The sequence below is a fragment of the Brachyistius frenatus genome, unplaced genomic scaffold (assembly GCF_029030835.1).
Source record: "Brachyistius frenatus isolate BFR_SWC_R1_liver_20210118 unplaced genomic scaffold, ASM2903083v1 Contig_126, whole genome shotgun sequence".
Classification (NCBI taxonomy): Eukaryota; Metazoa; Chordata; class Actinopteri; family Embiotocidae; genus Brachyistius; species Brachyistius frenatus.
In genome coordinates, this window is record NW_027210725.1 from 651,820 (window position 1) to 667,845 (window position 16,026).

The 16,026-nt window shown below is 44.4% G+C and overlaps 1 protein-coding gene across 2 annotated transcripts in view; it reads left to right on the forward strand.

Moving 5' to 3' along the window:
• pcbp4 (poly(rC) binding protein 4) overlaps window positions 1-16,026 on the forward strand; it is an 88,412-nt gene that overhangs the window by 32,089 nt on the left and 40,297 nt on the right. For both annotated transcript variants that reach the window (XM_069714121.1, XM_069714122.1), the window contains exons 3-5: window positions 12,263-12,584; window positions 13,650-13,673; window positions 15,747-15,779. In XM_069714121.1, the coding sequence (XP_069570222.1) occupies window positions 12,444-12,584; window positions 13,650-13,673; window positions 15,747-15,779 (198 nt within the window). In that variant the 5' untranslated portion in view covers window positions 12,263-12,443. The remainder of the gene's footprint in view (window positions 1-12,262; window positions 12,585-13,649; window positions 13,674-15,746; window positions 15,780-16,026) is intronic.

Genomic DNA, 16,026 nt, shown 5'->3' on the forward strand with positions numbered 1-16,026 from the left:
TATTTATCAGAAGATAATAAAACACGGACGCTCATCCCGTCTCCTGAGCCGAAGCATCATTTTATATATATATATACATATATATATAATTATAAATGGCAGCAGAATACATATTCAGGTGTCGTGAAACAAGAGAAGGCTGCTGCCTCCGTCAGCCAAGGCCGCGGCGGTTGGAGGAGATTACACCGTGACCTGATGTGTGATCTCATAAACTCCCTCACACGGACACACTCACGTTACACACACATGTTCCTGTTCTCCGTCATATATAACTCCTATTTAATCTATCAAACATCACGTTTCTCTGACTGCACACAGTTCAGTGTGTGAATTGTAAATCTCTGTTAGCCCATCCGAGTTGAGAGTGATGTAAACAGGTGTGTTTGTCTCCAGGCTGGCAAATGTCACTGTGTGAAATTTGGGTAATAATCAGTGTATAAATTCTTCCGTTTTTTGAAGACACAGTGACCTTTGACCTCAGAATTTTTATGAGTTCATCGTTAAGGCCAAGAGAACGTTTGTGCCAAATTTGAAGAAATTCCCTCGAGGCGTTCCTGAGATATCACGTTTACCAGAATGGGATGGACAACCTGAAAATTCAGAGACTCAAAACTTTTATTTACACATATTTATGTTGAACTACATGATATTCAAATATTCAAAGAGTCTTGAAATATAAAAACAAAAAAAGATGGGTAAGTACATTTAACCAAATCGACCGTCTTTCCGTTACCTTAAAGGTCCCATACTTCAGAGTTGGACAGTGTATTTTCCGTCTTGATCTCCAAGAAGATATTTTTATGGATTTAAGCACCTAAAAAACATTTTCCATCTCCTCTCTTCAGCTTCTCTTTGTGTCTTTAAGATTCATTGATATCAGCAATCTGCTCTTCTGATTGGCTGACTTCTTCCTGAGTGACACACGCCTAGACCAATCACAGATTTCCTTTATTCTTGTAGCTTGTTAGCTCTGCAACAGAATAACTGCATGGTGTTTTCTTTCGCTTAAAAGGTCGGAATAATCCAACCAGAAACTACGTGACACAAACTGAAAAAACAAATAAGTGTTATGTGGTGGAGTATTTTTCCAGGACCCAAATGCAAGCACACAGACTCGAGGTATACGTTCCAAAAATACTGTCTTTATTGTCCCAAAAAACAAACAAAAAACTACAAACCAAAGGGTGGCACCGAGCGTGTCCACTTTACGTCCAGTCGGGAGGGCAACTCAACCGACAGCTCCAGGGGGACACGGGTAACAGGACAGCCGGCAGACCAGCGGAAGGGACGGCGTCAACAATCCTCCAAGCCGGGAGGGCAACTCCACCGACTGGTGATTTTGACCGGGATATCCGCAGGAGACACAGAGGCCGGAGGAACGGGAACAGGAACAGGACTGACAGGGAGCTGACGGGGAGCAGACGGAAGACGGACGGGTGGCTAACAAAAATGAACCGACAACCAGAGTTGTGCAGGGGCAGGTTACATATAGTCTGGGGAGGTGATCAGGGAGATGCAGCACACCTGCAGGTGGTGATCAGGGGTGAGTGGCTGCATCTGCTGGGACCGGTGAGGGGCGTGGCCACGGGAGGTGAGGGGCGTGGCCACAGACAAAGACAGGGGACACAGGAGGAGAGGTGATCGGGGGCAAAATGGAGGACAAAACTGAACTCCTGACAATAAGTTGTTGATGAACGAGGCTGATGGGAAAGTTCAGGTTGTAAATGTAGATATTTACCGGATCAAAAAGCGACTGCAGCTGAAACCAAATATTTAACTGAAAAATATCCGTACAAATTCTGCACACTGTGATTTGTAGAAATCTTCAGTGTGTCTCAGCCAACAAACCCTGAAAATAGTTTGTTCAGCGGTCTGAACAGATGCTCCAGTAAACATCATCAGTTTTTATTCTTACATGTAATTTATTTTTCCTCCCGTCTCTCCACCTCGTTGCCAACGACAACCGACGATGGCAACATTTGTTAAAAAGGAGGAAATGAGTCAAAAACAACGTCTGGCATCCAGATGAACGTCTCTTCCCTTCTAATTGAGACCCTGCAGATTTGCTCTATTTCCCCCCAAATGAACATTCTGCAGTCGGTTGTGATTACTGGAGATCGCTTCAAAACACGAGAACCATGAGAGACACCGGCTAATTCAGACCGCTGAGAGTTGAACCTCTTCATCAGGACGCAGAGCTGGAGTCAACCTGCGGGAGCAAATAAAAGACTTTTTATTCAAAATGAAGAAATAATAATTCGGGAATCAGATAAAACTTAATTTAGCCCGTTTATTGCTCTGTTTTCAATAATGATCCTTTAATTCAACAGTAAATGTGTCTGAGACACCTGAAACCCGGCAGGAACACCTGTCGCTCCTCCTGACGTCATTAAAGACTTCTTCCAGGATCGCTGCTGTGTGTTTGTGCTTTGCGTCCTCAGCGGTGATATGCATATCCTGTTCTGGTATTCAAATACTCTGCAGCGAGCAGAGTGTCATTTGAATGCCGTCTGAGCTGCGACTCTGTCGTTCATTCAGTGGTCTGCGAGGCGGCAAAAAAAAAATGCCACCGCCGACTCTTTCATCGTCTTTTTCACAGCAGGTGTGTTTTTCTTTTCCTGTCAGGCGGAACACCCGCGAGTTCCTGTGAATTATAAAAGAAGAATAAAATGAATTTATTTATAGGATAAAAACGTGAACGTGTGGCGGTGCAGCTCTGCGGATTAGTCGTGTTTTGGACTGAATGAATTTGCTGCGAGGCTCCGATCCGACAGCCTCGGGCGTCTTTCCACTCCGTCGTTGTGGCTCATTCCAGTTTGGCATTGTGCTTTTTTTCTCTCTCCATTGTGGTTATTTAAATTCCCTATATCTATATACAGTATGCATATGTTTGGGCACACTGTGCACAATGCATAATCACAAGACACGCTTGAAACTTTCATAATAAACACGAGGAAACTGGGTCGCTGGGGGAAAAAAGCAGAAAAAAAGAGTGGAATAAGAAGAGATTAATGTGACTTCATTGGACTTCAGCTGTTAGAATAATCACAACATTTGTTATATGTCAGGTAAATATCAGTGATATAGGATTGTTGGTTCATTAAAATGCTAATTTTATTTTGCGTTTAAATCGATAATTCATCTTTTGTAATATATCTATAATATAAAATATGTATTCCCCATACAATTAGTTATATACATATATTTACAGGTATTTTCCTGTTATACTGCTTTTTTTTAGTGGCTTCCATTTTATTGCCTTGTTTACAATTTTGGAAAACCTCATAAACTTAATACAAAAGATTATTTACAACAGTAGTTTCACAATTCTGGAGCAGCAGGAAGCTGAAACCTTCATGAGGAAGTATTCAGAGTCGTCTCTTCATCAGCATCACGAGTTCCACACGTTAACGTGACCGCTGGTACGTCTGTGATGTCACCGTGAACATCTGTGATGTCACCATGGAAACCTGAAACTGGAGCAGAGAAACTTCAGATTTTGGGGAACATAAAGATCTTTAACAAGTGTTCCTGAGCCCATGCAGTGATTTCCACTTCAGAATCATGTCTGTTTTTAAAGCGGAGCCGCCTGAGGACCTGAAAGAATCCCAGACAGCATCAGACTGGAACTCAGTGCTGACGTTGGTGAAGAGACGACGCTGAATATATTCAGAATAAAATAAGTAAGATGTTCCTCCGTATTGTTTGGTTTCGGGCGATCTCTCATTGAGTCTATTCGTCCATCTCCTCTGTCTCCCCCCGTCCGTCGGGGGACTCTGTCCTCCCGGAGCTCCGCTGTGTCTCTGATTGCTCTCACTTCTCACTTCATTGTTAAATTCGGGCTATTTTCCTCAAACTGTCGTCACGGCTGAATTTAAACTGATGTTTGAAGATCGACAGCATCGTTGTCTTTCCTTCACTCTGACCTGCATCCCTCTGTCTGTCTCTCTGTCTGTCTCTGTGTCTCTGTTTGTCTCTCTGTCTGTCTCTCTGTCCGTCTGTCTGTCCGTCTGTCTCTGTGTGTCTCTGTAATCATGGTGGACATTCTCTGAGGAATAAATTTCCCCACATGTATGCGTCCTCACGGTCGTGTTGAGATTCAGTCCGAGCCTCACAGTGTGCTGCGTGATACGAAGACGTCTCGTATCATCCGTCTTCCCGCCATCGAGCTCGGTCCCTCAAAGGATTCAGATTTCTTTTGTCTGAGAGTCGAGCAAGTTACAGAAACTGGTCTGAGATTATTTACACGTCAGATTGAAGTTGGAGCTTTAAAAACAGAATCGGAAACAAACACACAAATTCCTCCTGCAGCCTGTGTGTGTGTGCGAGAGAGAGAGAGAGAGAGAGAGAGAGAGAGAGAGAGAGAGAGAGAGAGAGAGAGAGAGAGAGAGAGAGAGAGAGAGAGAGAGAGAGAGAGAGAGAGAGAGAGAGAGAGAGAGAGAGAGAAAGCTGTGTGTGTGTGTGTGTGTGTGTGTGTGTGTGTGTGTGTGTGTGTGTGTGTGTGTGTGTGTGTGTGTGTGTGTGTGTGTGTGTGTGTGTGTGTCTGTGTGTCTGTGTGTGTTCTGTGTCTCAGAGATTCACACATTTCATTCTCATCACCGTCCGTTACTAATTCACTGACGCTTCTGTTGTTTCCTCTCCACTTGGAATAAAATCCGTTTGGATGTGTGTGTGTGTGTGTGTGTGTGTGTGTGTGTGTGTGTGTGTGTGTGTGTGTGTGTGTGTGTGTGTGTGTGTGTGTGTGTGTGTGTGTGTGTGTGTGTGTGTGTGTGTGTGTGTGTGTGTGTGTGTCTATATGTGTATTTGCGTGTTTTTATGTGTATGTGTCTCTTTGAAGACTCTTGGCCGGTCGAGTGCGTTTATATCCAGGCTACATTCATGACTGTGTGAGAGCCAGACGGAGTCAGCCTTTTGTCCGTGTGTGTGTGTGTGTGTGTGTGTGTGTGTGTGTGTGTGTGTGTGTGTGTGTGTGTGTGTGTGTGTGTGTGTGTGTGTGTGTGTGTGTGTGTGTGTGTGTGTGTGTGTGTGTGTGTGTGTGTGTGTGTGTGTGTGTGTGTGTGTGTGTGTGTGTGTGTGTGTGTGTGTGTGTGTGTGTCCTGTAAGCCTAGCTGTGTGTAAGTGGTTTTGGCAGGCCGGCCTGTGTGTGCAGGCAGCACATGTTTTCCGCTCTATTTGTGTCCGAGTTTGTGTGTTTTCCTGTGTACACACATCAGTGTGTGTGTGTGAGAGAGTGTGTGTGTGTGTGTGTGTGTGTGTGTGTGTGTGTGTGTGTGTGTGTGTGTGTGTGTGTGTGTGTGTGTGTGTGTGTGTGTGTGTGTGTGTGTGTGTGTGTCTGACGAAATATGACAAGGTCGCTGCTGTCATTTACCTGTCAAACACACACATACCAGGATGACATGTATGAACATGTCAAAGCAGGCGAGTGTGTCCACAAACACAAACACACAAACACACACACACACACACACACACACACACACACACACACACACACACACACACACACACACACACACACACACACACACACACAATGAAAACGGTGCATCTGAAACCATTCAGACATGCAGCGACTCTCACTTATCAGGACTCAAGCAGACACTTCAAAAATTGACACGTCCTTTTCAGTTCTTTGTCTAAAACACACACACAGACACACACACACACACACACACACACACACACACACACACACACACACACACACACACACACACACACACACACACAGACAGCATGTAAATGTTAAACACACTATGTAAATAGGTTGGCCTTTATAATGGATGTCCTTCCCTCCCACGGGGGAACCTGATTGGTCAGATTGAGCCGGTCAACCATTATTCTTCTACTTCATGCTTTTTACTAAATGCAAATATTTGGACAAAAAAGTGCAAAATCATTATCAAACATGTCCACCGTTGTTGAAGGTATAAATACCACCGTCCCACCTCGTTTTGAGTCAGAGCCCATTTCACGTGTTTTTGTAAAAACACAGATTGGCTAAAGTTCAAGGTGTGCACGCTCACATGTGGGCGGGGCAGGAGGCGGGGCTTCAATACCCGTGGTCTGTGGTCGCCTGTTTCATCATAAAACACTTTCGGTTTAGGAGCTGGTTTTACCTTCAAAATGATCTGGTATATTGGCTTTCAGAATAGTCCCATTTGATGACAACTTCAATGACATTTGTTTTATTTTTGGGGGCTGCAGCAGTAAAACTAACGGTGGCAGTCAACGGTTTTATAATCCACTCGTGTTTTGGTTTCGGGTCACGAAGATACAGCAGAAAATAAACAAACATTTTAAACACCAAAAAAAAATCATCTCATTCCAGTTTTATAACTGCTGGAAATAAACTGCTGAAATAAAGCAGATTTTCTAAATGAGGTCGGACGCGTCTTTTATTTTGAAGTGTCGCTACTTTTAGCCGCTTTAATTCGACCTCTGCGGTCGTATTTTGAGCCGTCGAATCGAACCGCTAAACGACAGGAATTTAACGTTAAATTACTGAACGCACTAAATGACGGGGAACGGGATGTTTCTCTCGCCAGCTGTCTGCAGTTTCTATTTTCAGGTTTGTGTTTCCATCGACATCTGAGCTTTCCTCCTTTTTTATTTTAGCCTTCGCCGTAGCATCCTAGCATTACGCCGTCCTCGTAATTACAGTGATTATCGAGCTGGAAGAGACTTACGGCAGGAAGTGACTTCACTCTGTTTAAATCTGCTGTTTGACTCTTCCTCTGTCTCTCCAGCGTCTGTCGCTCGCCCCTCCTCTTCCTCCTCTTCCTCCTGTTTCAGTTGTTTTTCAATAGAAACTCAGAAACACAGTGATGTCAGCCTCTCTAACACACACACACACACACACACACACACACACACACACACACACACACACACACACACACACACACACACACCACACACACCACACACACACACACACACACACACACACACACACACACACACACACACACACACACACACACACACACACACACACACACACACACACACACACACACACACACACACACACACACACACACACACACACACACACACACACACACACACACACACACACACACACACACACACACACACACACACACACACACACACACACACACACACACACACACACACACACACACACACACACACACACACACACACACACACACACACACACACACACACACACACACAAACTCACACACCACATACACTCTCTCTAACACACACACACTCTCTCTCTCTCTCTCTCTCTCTCTCTCTCTCTCTCTCTCTCTCACACACACACACACACACATACTCCGGCGGTGATGTCACTTTCTCTCTCCGGCCATCCCACACCATGACATCATCGCCTCATTCACCCACCACAACACATGTATGCACACTTACGTGTATGAGAACATGCTCTAACATGCCGGAGTTACACGGCAGACACTCACATTTATTCTCACCGCATTTCCAGATTCTAATTTTATTTAGATTTATTCATGATTTGAGTATAAATTACTGCTCTTGTGCATCTTTGTGTGTTTTTTGGCTGTTTTAATTTCTTTGACTGTTGTTTTATTGCTTGATTTGATGAATTGAGTGAATTATTTGAGACTGAAAACAGCTGCTGCTGTTCTTCTTCTTCTTCTTCTTCTGCTTCTCAGTCTTCGCACCAACAAACCCAAATGTTTGCTGCGTCACGTTTGGATGGTTTGATTCTGAAGTGAGAAAATGTTGAGTGACAGTTGTTTTAACGCAGTCGAACATGTGCAAGTTAAAAATACAAGTTTAATATAAAATGATATCTGATCAATTTCTGCACTTAATTAAACAACAGACGGAAGTGCAGCAGAGTTGCAGGAGCCTCTGACGTGTCTTCACTCGGACCGTTTCAATGGTTCTTTTGTTTTTTTGGCTCGAACATGCAGAACTTTGTCGGTTGAAATCCTTCGACACGACTTCAGTTTAAGATTACATCTAAACCTTCTGTGGATATCGACACTGCACGACTAAATATAATCACATCCTTATTACAATAGTTTTTATTTTTCTATTGTAACACCTGAATTGTTGTCAGACAGGTCGTCCTTGTTGTCGCCGTTTAACCAAAGTATGATTTAAATCTGCCGTTTTAATCCAATTGGGCTTTAAGGAATGAGTTGTTGGTTCAGTGTTTAATCCAATCGCTTTTTAGAAATGAGTTGTTGCCGGCCAGAATCAATCAGACCTGCCCACCTGGTAATCAAATCCAATCCAGTGATTTACCACGTGTCCGTGAAATATATTCCGGCTGCGTCCTGTTCTGTCTCTGGTTTCCTCCTCGTCCACGATCCCTTTGTGTTTTCTTTTTGTTCATCTCTCTGTTTTGTATTCATGCACACGTGGACCTCCTCTTTCACTCCGGTCATTCCTCTCAGAACAATTTCCCCGACTTGTCGTGGTGAAAAGCCGCTCGGCCCGATGAGTCCGGCGGGAGGCGGCTCGTCGTTCGGAGGGAGGACGGCAGCTTTGACGTATCAGCCGGTAATTTGGGAGACAAGTCCTGGATTCATTCTGGGTTTTCCTCCTGAAACTGAGCTGGAACTCAGCAGGAGGAAAACACACCTGATGTCTCTGAAGCGCTCAAACGTTGTGCTCGTGATCACAACGGTAATCAGTCGAGAAGTCTTTGGGATGAAGTCAAACAGGCTACTTAGGTTAGGTTAGGTTAGGTAGTTACTTCTGCAGGGTTTACAGAAACACACGTTTTCTTTCACTTTAAATTATTAATGATGTATTTTACCACAAAAGATTTAGTTGATGTCTCTTTTCCAAATGATGAAAACATGCCAGTTTTTAAAGTTTTAGTTTTCTTATCTTTGTGGATTCAGGGTCAAATAAACAAACAAACAAAAGAATTAAGTACAATTTGTTTAAAGAAAATTGTGCATTCAACATGTCACGTTTCCACGGAGACAAGTGATGTAATTTCTGCTTGAACATGTAACGATCCAGGAGTCTTCTTCTGAACCCATGAACCAGGTTTCTGTGATGTTTACACGAGGAGTTATTGAGCCCAAACGGGCCGCAGCAGAAATTATAAATGGGATCGATTTGTTTCGCGGCGTTCAGCGTGTTTGAAAGATGAGTCCCCGAAATCCTGCAGTCTGAACCGAGTCCCCACAACGTCAGTAAAACAAGGACACGCACACACCATCTCTGTGCTGACCTCATGCATGGCTGATTCATGGCTTATTCCCCCAAGTCCATTTCTACAAGGACAGGCCCACAGGGGGGTTAACTGTGTGTGTGTGTGTGTGTGTGTGTGTGTGTGTGTGTGTGTGTGTGTGTGTGTGTGTGTGTGTGTGTGTGTGTGTGTGTGTGTGTGTGTGTGTGTGTGTGTGTGTGTGTGTGTGTGTGTGTGTGTGTGTGTGTGTGTTCAGTCATAAATGACTCAAAGCGGGGGATGGATGGTCCAGGTTTTTAACCCCAAGCTGAAGCATCTGAAAGAGCTTCAATAATTCATACTTTCTGCATTCGCATCTTTCTCAGACACACACAGAGAGACAGAGAGAGAGAGAGAGAGAGAGAGAGAGAGAGAGAGTTTGAAGAAAAATAAAGTAAATGCATCCTTTCAAATGCATGCAGTCATGCAGCCAAGCACACACACACACACACACACACACACACACACACACACACACACACACACACACACACACACACACACACACACACACACACACACTCTCTCAACCTGTCCAACACACGGAACATTTGCATACAGCGACTCAGTTTTTAAGAACACGCGTGACCTCCGACGCAGCGGAGAACTGAACTGGTGAGAAGATGTTTTGACAGCAGCTCTCATCGCTCAGCTGGAGGTCGTGTTCAGCGTCGCTCCTCCTCATCACTGCCTCTTCTTAGTTCTCTGTTTCTCTCTGATGTTAAAGCACCCACCGTCTGTATGTGTGTGTGTGTGTGTGTGTGTGTGTGTGTGTGTGTGTGTGTGTGTGTGTGTGTGTGTGTGTGTGTGTGTGTGTGTGTGTGTGTGTGTGTGTGTGTGTGTGTGTGTGTGTGTGTGTGTGTGTGTGTGTGTGTGTGTGTGTGTGCGTTGTCATGAGATGCAGCTCGTCTAGCGTGCCAGCCTGCATCACATTTGTGACCTACTTTGACTGCGACTGTATTTTTCATGAGACCTGAAGACGCAGACGCTCGCCGTGCACGTTTAGATGCAAAAGTCTGTGCACACATTTAAAGAGTGACCATCACACACACACATACATGAAATGGCATCCATTCACACACACACACACACACACACACACACACACACACACACACACACACACACACACACACACACACACACACACAGACGTATACATGCAGCTAACCAAAGACTCCCACCGGAGACAGCAGCCTCTCTTTAGTGCAGCGACGCCTCGACTCGCCTCCTTTTCTGTGTTCTTCTCTGTTTTTTGTGTAAAAAGGAAACACTCGAGCATCATCATGCCTGAGTGGCACTTCCATGTCCAAAAGCTCATTTCATTCAGCCCCCTTAAGCTTTTTAAACAGAGTTCCCAATTAATTTTTAAATTGCAGCGCTGACTTGTTGACTAGCTTCTGACACTTGAGAAATTATGTTAATTTTCTAGCGCTTGTTCGGCGCCGGCTTCGTTCCCGCTGCGCTGCCGGGAACGTTAAATCAATGAAACGCCTCGTAGGCCTCGTGGCTACGGACCCCAACGCACCGGTGGTTTACAGCAAAGAGAATTTTATAACCGTAAATCACCCGGCTGCAAACAAGCACACAGCAATCGGAGTTTTCTGCTTTCAGTCTGAATGAAGCTTCAACCTCTCGACGCCGCAAGTCGGAGACCAAACTCAGCTTAAACACATAATAACAAACAGTTTCACTGAAATCAAGCAAACACAAACCCTCATTCTCAATTTAGGCTCCTTGAAGGCTAAAAAAAAAAAAAAAAAAAAAAAAAAAAAATCGACTTAGTGTTGATTTATCATCTCGGTACTTTTTCTGACTGTAAAAAAAAAAAATCAAACTATTACAAGAACAAAAAAACACATGAGAGCACAGTGAGAGAAAACCTACACGCTGTCAATCATCATGTTTTTATCATGCTGGTTTATTTATGTCAAATGGAATATTAGTTAAGTACGTGATCTTTTATGGTCATTCTCTTCTGGTTAAGAGAGCTGATGGGATGTAGAGAGAAACGGCGGGACTGCCCTTCGGATACACAGGGAAGGATTTCAGTCACTCATCTCCATGGAGACAAAGCTCGACAGACACAATGATTCAGTGCTGCACAAATCTGGATAAAAGGAGAATCATGACTTGTTTTCTTTTCAAGATCAATGTTTAGTGAACTTATTCATCTGATACAGAAGACAACTAACGTAGTGACGCCGGATACTTGAACGATGTTCTGCAGGGTTCTGACTTCATCCACCTCACGAGATCTTCCTCTTATTTTGGTCCGTTTTGTCTCGACACTGAATGTCTGTGAAGGTTCTCAGTCAATCTCAGTTTTATTTGAAGGCAGCCGGACTTCTGTAGTTTCGTGAAGACGTCTCGCTTCTCATCCAGACGAATGACTCCAGTGTCCGTTGGGTTTCCACGCGGCTGCGCGGTCCTGCGAGCTGCATGCAGTTCTCAGCAGGCGGGCAGAACGCAGCACGACACCGTTCAGTCTCTGGTCGCTGCTGCTCTGCATCACCTGGTGTAACGCTGCTTTTTCATTGGTTCAGAGAGTAGGAGCGCTAGTTTCAATGCAGCTGAAGTCCCGAATGAAGATTTGAATATGAATAATTCTAAAGCCTTAATTTAAATTGCTTGTTTTGAATTGAAGTCTCTGTTTGAGGTCTCACAGTAAAACTGGGTCAAAGACGTCTTCTGGTCCTTTTGTCTTTCCGTTTGTCCTATTTTTATTGTAATTTCTGAGCTGAGTCACATTAATTAATTAATAATTAACACCCATTACACACCAGCTCTGCTCTGCTGGAACGACTCGTTTTTCTTTTGTGCTGTATTTAGTAAGACGCTGTGGACACGTCGTCTGTAATGAGAAAAATAAAACGTTTTTCATTGACTGAGCTGTCGATGCGGGAGAGACTCCGAAAAAAAGACCAAAATGATGCCGGAATGCTGGTTTTAGTCTCATCGGGATAAAATACAGATTTCTGTATATGAGGAGGACGTGGAGCGGAAACAATATTTAAAATCAAACCTTCATGTCTGACTTTGTTCCCACAGAGAAGAGAAACAGGAGCGAGGATAGATCCCGCCTCTGACACCGGCTCCACCGCTGCGATCCCGACCTCCCCTCGCCCCCGCTCGCAGCTCCAGGGCTCTCCAAGGGTTCCTCGCCGGGTTCTCCAAAGGGTTCTCTGTGGTGTTCTGGACAGCTCCATTCGCCGCGGGGCCTCGGACCTTCATGCGTCTCCCAGCAGCAGAGTCCACCCACACCTCCACCCACCACACCACCACCACCACCTCTACCATGAGCTGTGAGCAGGAGTTTGGAGACGGCGCCATGGGAGTCACGCTCACACTGCGCCTCCTCATGCACGGAAAGGTGAGGAAGAGGAGGGAGGAACATTTCAAACAGGATGTAAAGGATGAGGCCGGTTTGATCTTCTTCTGTTACTATTATAAACACATCGGAGAGACGCACTGTTACACTGACACGTTCCTACACAACCACGAACGCACACGGGGGAGTTGATTCTGACTCCTACATACGAGGGCTGATATAAGATTTCAGAGAGTTCCTGAACGCAGCACAGTGATGCACACGGAGCAGCAGGAAGCAACAACCTTCATGAGGAAGTATTCAGAGTCGTGTCTGGATCAACATCCTCACTGAGTTCACCACGTTAACGTGACCGCTGGTACATGAACATTAGTGATGTCACCATGGAAACCTGAAACTGGAGCAGAGAAACTTCAGATTTTGGGGTCAAACTCTGGAAATCGTCAACAGAGACACTTAAGAAAGTCTACGGTGATGAAGCCAAGTGTTCCTGAGCCCATGCAGTGATTTCCACTGGCTGTTTTTAAAACGGTGCCACCTGAGGGCTTGAAGATCACAACCATCCATTATTGGTTTTAGGCCTTGCTCCTTGGGTCTTGAGGGAAAACATTCGCTGCAAACCACCTGAACTGTGGCGCCATGGCAACAAGGTTCTCGGCCGTGACTGGGCGTGTTAGGGATTTTCTATTCCACAAAAGTTTGACTCAAAATCAGGATGGACAAGGCCAAGAAAACCAATATTGGATGGTTGTGATCTTTGGGCCCCCAGCCATGATTCTGTAGCGGAAATCACTGCATGGACTCAGGAACACTCGGCTGTACGCGGGCTTTTTGAAACTGATTTGACTAACACTTCCTCATGAAGGTCATTCCTTCCTGCTGCATCACTGTGCTGCGTTCAGGAACTCTCTGAACTCGTTGATTGTCTCATACAGGGGCGTTTACATGAGCCTGCGAGCTCGTTGTCCGCTGTAACTCAAAGTCTGTGCAGACTTTAAGCTCTTTGGTTTATGGAATAAAGTCTGTGCTTGTAGAGTTTTTTTTGTTTTTGTTTGTTCATTTCCACATTTTCCACATTAACAGTTCCTGTTTGTGTTTCCTCCACAGGAAGTTGGAAGCATCATCGGAAAGGTGAGTTTTAAACTTTTCACTTCTGTATTCATCAAGTGAAGTAAAAGATGTTGTTTCACTGCATCTGAAAGACAAAAGCCGGGCAATTAAAATGTTTGTTCTACCAGAGAAGATTTCAATATTATGGCTTTAATGTCAGAGCAAATTAAAGGACAAATTATTGCGTCAGTATAAAAGTCATAAAATAGAATATCTGAGCAGCATTAGAAAACATTTATATAATAATAATACTAATAATCTGTAAACCATGTTTGAAAATCAGAGCAATTTCCAGACCTTGGTTTTCTAAAAATTGGCGTGCTGCTGAAGATAGCATTCATGGTAATCCTACCACAGCGATTTAAAGTTCCCATGAAATATGCATTAATAGTGTGTAAAATTTCCAGTCAGGCCGTGTCACTCCAATCTGTGCTGGCTGAAAAGGAGCTGCTCTCGAGGGACGCCACTTCATTTAACTGTGGAAGTGTTAAATAAAACCCTGTAGGATTTTATTTTTTTTCCAAATATATCACAGCTGAGTGAAGTGCGATAATGACCATTCCCCCGCAGCACAGGCGCTGCACCACGACCGGCCTGATTCCCTTCAGCTCCACTCCCCCCTCATCAGCTCCACTCCCCCCTCACCAGCTCCACTCCCCCCTCATCAGCTCCACTCCCCCCTCATCAGCTCCACTCCCCCCTCACCAGCTCCACTCCCCCCTCATCAGCTCCACTCCCCCCTCACCAGCTCCACTCCCCCCTCATCAGCTCCACTCCCCCTCACCAGCTCCACTCCCCCTCATCAGCTCCACTCCCCCCTCCCCTCACCAGCTCCACTCCACCCCCTCATCAGCTCCACTCCCCCCTCATCAGCTCCACTCCCCCTCATCAGCTCCACTCCCCCCTCATCAGCTCCACTCCCCCCTCATCAGCTCCACTCCCCCCTCACCACTTCCACTGTGTGGTCTATTAGCTTCTGAATCTGTGACATAAAGATGGCAAGAAAATTACATTACTGGGTTACAGTTCTAGCGGGGGGGAGGGGGGGGTGGATCAGGGGTGTCAGAGGAGATAAATGTTGTTCAGCTCACACCAGAAACAGAACCACCGATGTTTATTTATCACGGGAGCCGTTTCCTTCATTGTTTTTCTTCGTGCTTTCAAACTCCCGCGTCACATCGACGGCGTCAGACTCGGTTATCGGCTCTCCGAGCGCTGCAGCCGCTGCAGGGCTTCCCGCCGGCGGGTGATTAGTAGGCAGGAAGCATCACTCACCTGGATTTCTCCTGCGGTATTCTCCACTTACCAACATTATTCAATCATAAACCATGTTGTAGTTGTAAATTATATACGTGATTCATCCAATTACTGAGCACTCAGAGCAGCTCTGCCATAAACTCTATGAATATTAATGAGGGGCAATTATTCGATATGATATAGTCCAGTTCCACTAAAACCACAAACATTAAAATAAAGGAGAGTCATCACCTCCTTGATAATGTTAACAAACACTAAAAATGTAAAATAGCTGTTTATGTGGTTTCCATTCAGTGATACAGATTTTCATAATAAAGGTTAGTCCTTTTGGGATTTTGCTGAATATTTTTGTGATTGTTCAAAAAATGTCATATTTCTTTGCAAAAAAAATTGATTCAATTTGGGGAATTTTATGGGAATGTTTTTTTTTTACTATTAAGGAAAGAGTTCTATGTAATCACTTCCGATAATAATCAGACTTCACGTGACAGAAATATTTGGAAATATTTAACTTCTCACTTTTTTTTAATCTTTTGAATTTAAAGAAATATTAGGGGGCTCAACGTAACAGAAAAACTTTGCTCCAGAGAAATTGCAGGAATTTTGCAGAAATTTAGGAGATTGATTAAATTTACATTAATTATTGTGATCTTAAGATAAAAAATAATTTGGTTAACTTTTATTTTACAGATCGTTTTTCTTCTTTTCAAACTTTCCGATCACCTTTTTCTTCGTACACATGCACCGTCTGTCGTCCTTATTTTATTAGCTTTCTTAAACTCCGGTGGAGGTTCGGAGATTCACAGTAATGTGTGTGTGTGTCCTGTGTTTCCACAGAAAGGAGAAACTGTGAAGAGAATACGAGAAGAGGTAAGACCCCGACGCCCATCCCCCACCTGCTCATTCTTTCATCCTCCATAATATCCTCTTTAATCCACGACGATCCTTCACGTGCTCCCTGATAACTGCAGCGTTGCAACACTGAGAAAGATAGGAAGTACGGAGTCTTTAATGTCTTAATCGGCTGTATCTGACCTAATTATATATTCTGTTCGAGTCTATTTCTGATGTAACGACAGAAACATCCCTTCCAGCTCCTGTTAGAGGGTAAATACAT